We start from the raw sequence: 9,789 nt of genomic DNA, 5'->3' as shown, positions 1-9,789 counted from the left end.
TTGCAAAACATCAAGAATTTATTAATTTCCAAGTAGCGTAGAGTCTAAAGTTAGGAGCTGTCTTCATGTTTCTTCATTCTCATTTTAAATCAAGCAAATCTATATACATGTTTTCAGACATCTGTATAAATTATGCAACCAAAGTCAGGGAGAGTTTCTTCTCCTGTTTACACACAGTATTTCCAGAAGCACTCAGAAAGATTCCCACGTTTCTTGTACTGTTTCCTGTCCTTGGTCAAGAAGCGGCCCAGCAAAGCAATTCGAGGATGATTTCCGTAGAAAGTCTGAAGTCAAACAGCATTAGAGAGGTTACTGTTGGATGGTAAATGTTCCCAGCAGGAAAGTACGCTCTTCACTGCCTCAACTGGTTACCCAGCCCTGTGTTCTGACCCGGGGAAGGTGAGGCAGCTGCCCAGTGTGCCCTCCGATTTAGATGATACACTAAAACTAGTCCCTGTCTGCTGCCTTTATAGTTAATTCAGCAGACAAGTGAACAGGAATGATGTTCTTCATTTACCTAATGGTTCATAACAAATCTGATAATACTGTGTATGTTGTAGTGGGGGAAAAAAATTACCTGCAGCTAATACTGGTTAATGTACTGGCTTGGCCTGGTGAAGCTGGAAATTGGCCTTTATTTAGAAAGCTGTTTTTCTGGGGAAAAAAGTGGGGGGTTGTCCTGGTTTTGGCTGGGATAGAGTTAATTTTCTTCCTAGTAGCTGGTACGGTGCTGTGTTTTGGATTTAGTATGAGAATAATGTTGATAACACACTGATGTTTTAGTTGTTGCTGAACAGTGCTTACACTAGTCAAGGACTTTTCAGCTTCTCATGCCCTGCCAGCAAGAAGCCGGGAGGGGGCACAGCCAGGACAGCTGACCCAAACTGGCCAAAGGGATATTCCATACCATACAATGTCACGCTCAGTATATAAACTGAGGGGAGCTGGCTGGGGGGTAGTGACTGCTGCTCAGGAACTGGCTGGGCATTGGTCAGCAGGTGGTGAGCAATTGCATTGTACATCACCTGTTTTGTATATTCTTTTATCATCATCATCATCATTATTATTATTTTCCCTTCCTTTTCTGTCCTATTAAACTATCTTTATCTCAACCCACAAATTTTACTCTTCCCCCCCCGCCCCAATTCTCTTCCCCATCCCACTCAACGAGGAGGGGGGAGTGAGCAAATGGCTGTGTGGTGTTTAGCTGCCTGCCGGCTTAAACCACAACAGGGGTTTAGAATGAAATGCTCTGGGTTACTTGCCTTTTTTTTTTTCTTTTTTTCGTTTTCTTCCCCTCCCCTGCTTATCTAACTGCTAAGTGATTCCAGCTTCAAGAACAGAGTGGCATACTTTAGTCTACACTGTTTACGAAGTCTGTGGATCTTAAATGATGTCTCGGTAACAATTCTGTGTAGTTTAAAATGTGGAGTCTTATTTTTCTTGTTTCAGTGACAGATGGTCATTTACTTACCTCTTTGATATTTTCCCTTGGGTTGTAGCTGCTGGGGCTAAGACCTGGTAGAGGGGAGACATAATGAAATGTTTTGCCATTTAGAAACCGTGAACCTACATGAGTCATTCTTGTGTGCCATAACGCTACAGCCGGCAGAAGTCTTGAACTGGAATGTTCAGAGGACCAGACAAACCCCTTTTGCTGCAGCACAGCTAGTTCTTGTGGCACACACTTCCAGCAGGATCTAGGACTCTGAAGATGCAAGCTGTACTGGCCTCTTCAGCAGGCATCTGTTATGTCTGTTGCTATTGATTCTGCACTTTCTGCAAGTGTTGATGTTTTAAAGAGACTGTGCTATTTTGTTTTGTCTGCTAGCTCCTTCTAGGCCAGTCTTTGCCTTGCCCCGGTTTTGCTACATGGAGGTTTTGCTAAACTAACTTGGAGACTTTTCCAGCTAGTACTGAGCACAAGCATGGCTGCTCAGCAGGTTTCCCCAAGGTCCCAGTTAACTAAATGACAGCTGTCTGTTGCCTACGCATAATGTTGTATTTCAGTAAATACCCAGGAGTCGGGGCACAATATCTGTGGAAGCTGGACATGCAAACCATGGGCACTCTCCCATAAATTGCTGTGGTAAATCCTCACCTGCTTTGTTGTCTTCAGTCAGTGTGCCCAAGAGCTCTGGCAGAAACTGAAGCTGGGAAGCGCTTCCTAGGCTGCCCAACCGCTCCAGATTTAATCTCGAATCTTCGTCACCTGCAAATGGAAGACAACAGAAACAGGTATACAGTAAGAGTCCTTTGCTTTGAATCCCTGTTTCAGTCTGTCTCAGATGATTTCTGAGCAGGTCTGTTGGCACCACCTGTTGAAGATTATCATGAAACCACCAATGATCCATCCTCATTTAATGACTGTAATAGAGGATAGTTGGGGTTTTTTTCCTTCCAAAGCTTTGAGAAAAGATACCTTCCTGATGTTAATCTCAGATTCTCATTTCCCTGGTAGATCTTTCTTTATGGAAGTTTTTTGACCAACACCAGCCCCTCTCATTGCTTGGGGAACTCACAACCTAATCCTTCTGGTACCCAGCTGTAGACAACCCAGACTTGTATACAATTTGGGTTTTTTTTTTTTAGTCCATTTCTTTATCAACTAGTTCCTATGCTGGAGTTTTTCTATGAATAAAGACAAAACTTCCTGTTCAAGGCCTATTAACCTGCTCAGTTTCCCAACTATTAAATGCAATAAAATGGGTGGAAGGGCAGGAATAAATGTAGGAAATCTTAAAACATATTTGGCAGCTATGCTTCTCAGTGCATGTCAGTCATCTCTCTCATTTAATGTGCGTACCAATACAGATATTATTACTTTTTCTGAAACAACAGATTGCTGATACCTAATGGAATTAATTTGTATGTGCATAGAGAATTTAGAATTCTGTAACTAGCCTGTGCCCAAAGGCAGGTTGCCAACAGGAGCCCTTAGCGGTGTTATGCTTGAGGTAAATAAGGCTTTTGTAATCTGAGCAGTAAATTTCATCTGATCAGTAAATTTCATCTTTGCTAATATATAGCAGACATTCAAAATTGTGGGCAATGAGAGGGTGCTATTATCAAACTAGTTGTGTAGACAAATACCGTTTTGCAGTTGCACTTTTAGATGTCGAGTTTTAGTTGCTCTTACCTGCAGGGATGGGTGAGACTGTATAGCTCCTCAGTAGGGAATATACAAGAAAATAAACTGCTGAAAATAATCCCCAACGTTTCAAAAAATTGGACCAAGATCAAGAACTTGAAGACCTTGGACATCCCTGTTGTTAGTTTGTTCACTGTACAAAAGGACAATTGCAAAGGACAGTGGGGATTTCAGTGTAAGACTCTGAATAAGAATGCTGTAACTTCCCTGTGCTATGTGGAGACAATTCATATCTCTAGCCTTATATTATTTTTTAATTCAGAGCAGTGTTAGCAGGTAAATTTGCTTTGAGATTTAAAAAAAACCAAAACAATCCTCTTTAATACAGAGTTCTACTTCTATCTTACCCAGCCTAGAGGCTCTTTGTGTTAGCAAGGAAGATGTAATAAGCTTAATGGATATCTTCAAACAAATGCAGTAATTTTTAGAGCCAGCTTGTTCACCCTATGATGCGATAGATGTTACCCATACTGAGTCATGTTTGCTTGTAAATGCAAGTTACATAGTGGAAGGCCTGAGAAGATGCTGGCTTAGCGAGTCCAAGATTTTCAAAGCAAACTAGGGACTACTGATATCTATAAACCAGCACAACAGCTGTTGCACCTGCAAAGCAGGTAAGAACAGCCACTTTTTAATAGTCAGCTTTATGCTTTGAGTTTGATTTGCCTGTTCTTTCAGAACTTGTTTCAGAAACTCTTCCAGCACAGGTCAGGTCTGATGACAGTAACCTTCCAGACTCTGTTGTGCATTTTTACTGAGCCATTTCAGTCTTGACTTATAGTATAATTTCAAACTTTGAGGACAGCTTTTTTAAGCAAAGATTTATTCTTTCACTGGATTGAATGGAATCTGCATTAGTGCAAACAAATAGCATGCTCAATACATTGCTATTTTTGTAGTGTAAGACAGACTTGCCTGTTCTTGTTCTAAGTAGGACTGCATTAATCTTTGCAGTAGGTTTCCCCCTTTTTAAATACAACTTCAGTTAAACATAGCTCATTTTAAAGTGTAGCGAGAGGGGAGACTGTACAGCAAAGTTTCTTTAAATTGCGCAATGCCTACTAATGCTGCTTCAAAGACAGAAGCTGTATATGCCAGCTCGCATTCAGTGCTAGAAGACTCAGATACCTTTGTCTCCTGGATCTCAAAGCAGCAGGAAGAAATATTTAGGGCACCCAACCTCCCCATTTTACAAGACTAGCACCCACTGATGATGTCACTTGCGCTGCTGGTATTCTGAAGACATTCCTGCTTTTTCTACAGCTGATCAGCACAGATAAAGGCCCCTCAGAAAGCATACCTGCTTATCTTCTGGTTTTACTGCTCCAGCCCCTGCTTTACGACCATTAAAATCAAAAGACTCTTACCTGAGAGTTGATAAGACATCTCACTGGCGTTGGTGATGGGGAGAGACGAGAGAGGACAGGAGAAGCTGATAATAATGAGACAGCAGAATACCAGCTTATGCATCTTTGCTGTGTTGAGTATATTTCAGCTTTGTCTACCCCTGTAATTCAGAACTCCTGTCTGACTGTTGCCTCTGCTCCCAGTTTCACCCGTTATATAGCCGCTCATGACCTCATAAATATCATCATGTTCTCTCCCCCCTTCAAAAAAAAAAATCCAATGAATTTATTGCCCATTGATTCTAAATGGAAACCACTTTGCATTGATGTAATTTTTCAAGGTAACAGTTCATAGACAATAAATTTACTGTCTTATAGCTTGGTGTACAAAATGGATATTATATCAAACCAAGCACAGTAAAGTTTATAAATCTAGCATTAAAAAAAAAGTAACTTCCAGTTATAAATCATGAGTTAACAAAAGGGTTAGACGTTGGTTGAAATGACCAGGGCAATAAGACAGCTGATTTATGAGCCTTAGCAGGCTTGACGCAAAGCATCTGATATGAAATGCACTTTTTTTTTTCCTTTTGTGAGATGGATGGATGTGTTGTGTTTTATTTGGGGTTCTTGTGCCAGAAAAAGTAAAAGGGAAGGGGAGTTAAAACATCTAGTTAATTTACAAAGAGAATGTTAGGGGAGTTCAATTTTTTTTTCCTTGTAGCATTTCACATCTATTTATTTGAGAAGACCTCATCCAATGTTGCCCTAGAGAATTGTCTTGGCAGAGAAAGTTCAGCTTCCATCTGCAGACTTGCTTGGTACATATAAACTACTTTGGTTGATATTAAACACAGGTCCCTCACTAGACTGAGAGACCCTTTTCCATTTCACTTATCTTCTCTTTCCCTCATTGGAACTAACTACTTAATTCTGTGTATGCTAGCTAGTTTTTTTTCCTTGTTTGCCTTTTGTTTTTATTTAATGCTAACACAGTAGTTACCATATGTAATCTCATAACTTTAGTCTTTATTTCCCTCCATCTAGCATATTTTGTCTCTCTACTTACAATTTCATTTTTCATATTAAGGAGCAAGGACTGATGTTTGTCACACAATGTTTGTGCCTTCAGATGCTCTTCAAAATACTATGAAATCCAACTAATGTTACTAAAGTTCTTTCCCTATGCTGAACTGCGTGATAATTGTAAGTTGAAAAAGGAGTAAGTTGAAAAAGGAGTGAGCTTATCTGCTTCCTTTTTCCTTTATTAACATTTCCTGTTGAAGATCAATTTTTATATTATAAATTCTGTGGCTCCTAGGACTAATTTCAAATAAGCTATATAGGTCATCTAGAACAGATATATTTCTGCTGCAGGTCTAATTCAAAGAGAGCATGCCCCACACATGCGTGGTTAATAGGTTGTCCAGAAAAGCTGTGGACTCTGTGAATCACAGAATGGTTGAGGTTGGAAGGCACCTCTGGAAATCATCTAGTCTAACCCCCTGCTGCTCAAAGCAGGGTCAGCCAGAGCAGTTTGTCCAGGAGTGTGTCCAGTCAGGTTTGAAGGATCCTGTTTCAAGGATGGAATGGGACAGAATTTCAAAACTAAGCTTGACAAGGCCCTGAGCATCCCCATATAAGTTCAAATGCTCTGCTTTTAGTGCAGAGGTGGGGAGTGGGAGGGGTGAGAGAGGACCTTCAGAGATCCTTCCAACCTAAACTTTTCTATCATCCTGTGTGTACAGAGAGGTCTAGTATTGACTTAGAGAACACATGCTGCAGGTGTACAAATCCTGTTTCTCTGGACTTCTCTTTGCTGAAGTGAGTGGATATGACAAAATAATTTCTCTGTGGAATTAACCTAATACATTTTATATGCCTCTTTCCCTGTGCTTCCCTATGAGAGAAGTAAATAGCTAGAGAGGAATTCTCTCTCCCCGTCTGAGTCATGCAACTCTTCGTTCCAAAACTGCAGACAGTAATTAGGTCTGATTTGATGCATGATCTCACTGTTGGTGCTGGATGCTCTGTACAAATGCTTCTCCTTCAGTGAACTATCAATGACAATGGCATTATCAGTATTCACTCTGAGCATCCTCCAAGGAAAGCTAATGAAGCACTCTTCACAAGCAACTTATGTCCTTTGTCTTCTCTCAGGGAAGACTCAGCCTTTTAGAGCCATCATGAAGTGCGTCATGTGGAAGTTGGGCAACTTGCCCGCAGCTTATTGCCTTTACTCAGATTTGAAGTTGTCACTTAGACCTCTTTCCTCTACCAGAATGTCAAAGGCATTCTCCTCAGGGGACAGTGCACACGTCATCGTGCAAAGCAAAGAAACAGCTCACCCTAAACAAAGGTACAAACCCCTGAATACATGGGCGAGGGAAGTAAATGTGAATTGCACTTTAAAAACTTAGAAATTGATTTGCAAGAAACACTTTTAATTTTTATCAAAACTTCTATTTTGTGGGAAAACTTTTTTAAGTTCTTATTTATGCTAATAGACTTGCTTTCAAGTGCTTCAGTTTAAAAAAGCAGAGCAGCAGTAGTCCAGATAAATTACCAAGCAAACTCTGAGTAGTAAGTGTATGTTATGCTATCATAAAAGATTATATTTAATTATCAGAAGAAACAACTATTATTAGTTTAAAATGATGGCTTGTGAAGAATAAGTTGCTAATGAAGTCAAGAAAACTTAAAAAAAAAAAAAAAGACACAACAAAACCAACCAAAAACATCCCCAAAAATTATCCACCTTCTGAGCAAAATAGTAAGGATGAAATCTAATCTATGATGCAAAAGTTCTTTCCCCTGTTTTAAAGTGCTTTATGATAAGTCAGCACGAGTTGTTATTTTAGTCAAGTATTGTGACAGTTGACAAAAGCAGGAATTTCAGAGAAGATGTGATTTAGCAGTAGCATTTGTAGGGACTTTTTCCTACGATATAACTTTTGGTATAACTTGGCTTGAATTTAGTTTGCATGAAGAGGAGGTGTGCAGTAGAATGTTTTTGTATCGACACTGTAATTACAGATGAGCTTATTATTATATAAATGTCCAGTTCTTCCTTGAATTTTACTAGAACTTTTAACATCTTGTTTCAATGCGTTATATGTGTTGGCTGGTGTGAGAGAAAAATTTGTAGTGTTATTTACTTCCCTGCTAGGGTCTAGCATATCATTTAGGGGTTTGGGGGTTTTTGCTTTGATGTCACTGCTGGTTTAGCAGATATCCATCCTCATTAATACCTAAGACGTTAACTTTAACTTAAAATTTCTCATTTTAGCTAATGATTCAGCTTTGTAACATGATTAGTAGATCTATTTTGCATACTGGAATAGCTGCCTTGTGAGATCCTATGTGCAATAAGGTTTTTCTCCTGCCACTAGCTTACATTGCCTTACGTATACTCTGCATTTTAGAGTGTACTGAAAATAGCCTGTTGGGAGACTCAGAGGATCAAAGGAAAAAACTAACTGTAATCTTGGGCTGTTAATTTCCATTTTTGAAGATGCTTCTGCCCACTGTGTGCAAACTGTAATGTAGCACGTGGTGTATTTGGGTGCGCGCAGTAGTATTTCTATCTTCTGAATTTCTCTCAAAAGTTATGTAGGATCTCTTGAGAGGTTCTGACCTAGTTTTTCTTGTTCTGTGGTGGGCTGAAGATGCATAAGTGAGTATGTGTGCTTAACTGAACACATACCTCCACGTAAATGAAGATGGCAGGTCCGTAGGCCTTTCTGAAGATACTTTGTTTTGCTACGGAGCTGGCAAATGGTCTAAAAATTCTCTAGTACAGGATCACAGCTGCCAAAACATTGCTCCTTTGTAGTATAGTTTCCACCAGTTTGGGGGGAAAAAACCCTCTTGATTTTTGGCCCTGCTGGGCTGGCACACTGTAGTCTGGGTATATTCTCCAAGTGAAGCTTGACAAACTGGTCCTTAATTCCCCTGTCCTCTCAGCACTACAGAATTAGCAAACTGCAGCTTCACACTGTTTGACATGAAGGAAAGTAAGTCTGGCATGACTGGCGCTTGGAAATATAGCACATCGATATCTTGTGGGAATCAGATTCTGGATAACGCAGCCGCAAACAGAGGAGCAGAGACCAGATCTTGAAATAAGGTTTCTTCCACAAAAAATGTAATGGAACTAACTATGCAATTACAGTTTATTTTTAAAACTGAAATTATGAGAGCAGACGGTATAAGGAAAGAGAGGAATGCTTCTGCAGCAAGAATGGAACTTTCTCTTTACCTTTCTCCCGCTATCCCAAGGTATCCCAAATAATCTGTTCAACCCTAATAAGAAATTACGATCTGGACAAAAGCAGAATAAAAACTTATTTATCTCATTTTTCTAGTCTGCACAGAAAGGAGTACAAAGCAGCCTTGCTGAAAGGCATAGGCTGTTAGTCAGTGACTGTCCATTCTTACACTCTCCTTTCATCAGTCCTAGCTATAGAGCAAGCTGGAGACTTGGGCTCATTTTCTTTGGAGGTGCATGTCTGCTTCTGCAACACTGCTGCACTTGGAACCGGTAAAAGTTTCCAATTTGGGCTTCTTTGTTGCAAAGAAGTCTGTTGTGGGGCATTTGCAAGGCACAGTACTGGATTTTCCGAGACCTTCCAATAATCCAGAGTAGTCCAAATCAGCTCTGATCCTAGACACAGTGCACACTCCTTTCCTTCCTGGTGTGGGGAGCGTGAAGAGAGAGCACTGCTGAGAAAGAACGGGGTAGGTGGATACATTTTCCTATTTGGTTTTCTGAACAGGGCTAGATGAACTTTTGGGCGGCTGTATTTTTTAACAGCTAGCCAGCGTGCCTCGACCGGTTACAGGTACCTTGTTTCCTCAGACGAGGGAAGAACCCCTCCCTCTCTGCCCGTGCTGGCTTGGTCCCTCGGTGGATTCGAGGGGGCTGATGATGGCATCGCTGCCCCGGCAGGTGGCGCTGAGCCACCTCCCGAGAGAGGCCGGCCTGCCGGGGAGCGGGCGCTGGGGTGCGGCCCGCTGCGACGGGCGGTGGGCTGTAGGCTCCAGCCTTGCAGGAGAGAACGAAACTGGGGGAAAGTCACCGTGCGGTGTGGGTTTGGTTTTGTTGGGTTTGGGGTTTTTCCCATTTTTCTCTTCTAAAAAAGGTTTTATTTCTCTTCCCTTCTTGCATATGTATATGTTTCTCAGCTAAAGAACTCTCTTACCTTTTTTTTGAAGAATGATTAAATAAGGTCAAGGGGCTTTTACTCTGGAGGAAGTATCCATACAGTGTATTCCTTAGACATTAGTTTT

General features: G+C 40.8%; 1 protein-coding gene across 1 annotated transcript; it reads right to left on the bottom strand.

Moving 5' to 3' along the window:
- On the bottom strand, positions 1 to 4,656 carry UTS2 (urotensin 2). The gene is made up of 4 exons (XM_009274102.1): positions 4,519 to 4,656; positions 2,102 to 2,212; positions 1,475 to 1,518; positions 1 to 284 (listed from the first exon to the last, which is right to left on the bottom strand). Exons 1-4 carry the CDS (start codon positions 4,619 to 4,621, stop codon positions 168 to 170), a joined length of 375 nt encoding a protein of 124 aa, XP_009272377.1. The 5' UTR covers positions 4,622 to 4,656; the 3' UTR covers positions 1 to 167.
- Between the last annotated feature and the right edge of the window lie 5,133 nt (positions 4,657 to 9,789).

The sequence above is a fragment of the Aptenodytes forsteri genome, unplaced genomic scaffold, assembly GCF_000699145.1.
Source record: "Aptenodytes forsteri isolate BGI_AS27 unplaced genomic scaffold, ASM69914v1 Scaffold16, whole genome shotgun sequence".
In the NCBI taxonomy this organism is placed as follows: domain Eukaryota; kingdom Metazoa; phylum Chordata; class Aves; order Sphenisciformes; family Spheniscidae; genus Aptenodytes; species Aptenodytes forsteri.
The sequence above is the reverse complement of the archived record's forward strand: the minus strand, read 5'-3'. Positions and strand labels throughout refer to the sequence as shown.

Excerpts from the sequence above, each read along its gene's own strand:
- UTS2 (XM_009274102.1), bottom strand. The coding sequence starts at position 4,621 with ATGCATAAGCTGGTATTCTGCTGTCTCATTATTATCAGCTTCTCCTGT. Across the intron at positions 2,213-4,518 it reads GATGTCTTATCAACTCTCAG|GTGACGAAGATTCGAGATTA; the intron begins GTAAGAGTCTTT and ends TTCCATTTGCAG. Across the intron at positions 1,519-2,101 it reads GACTGAAGACAACAAAGCAG|GTCTTAGCCCCAGCAGCTAC; the intron begins GTGAGGATTTAC and ends CCCCTCTACCAG.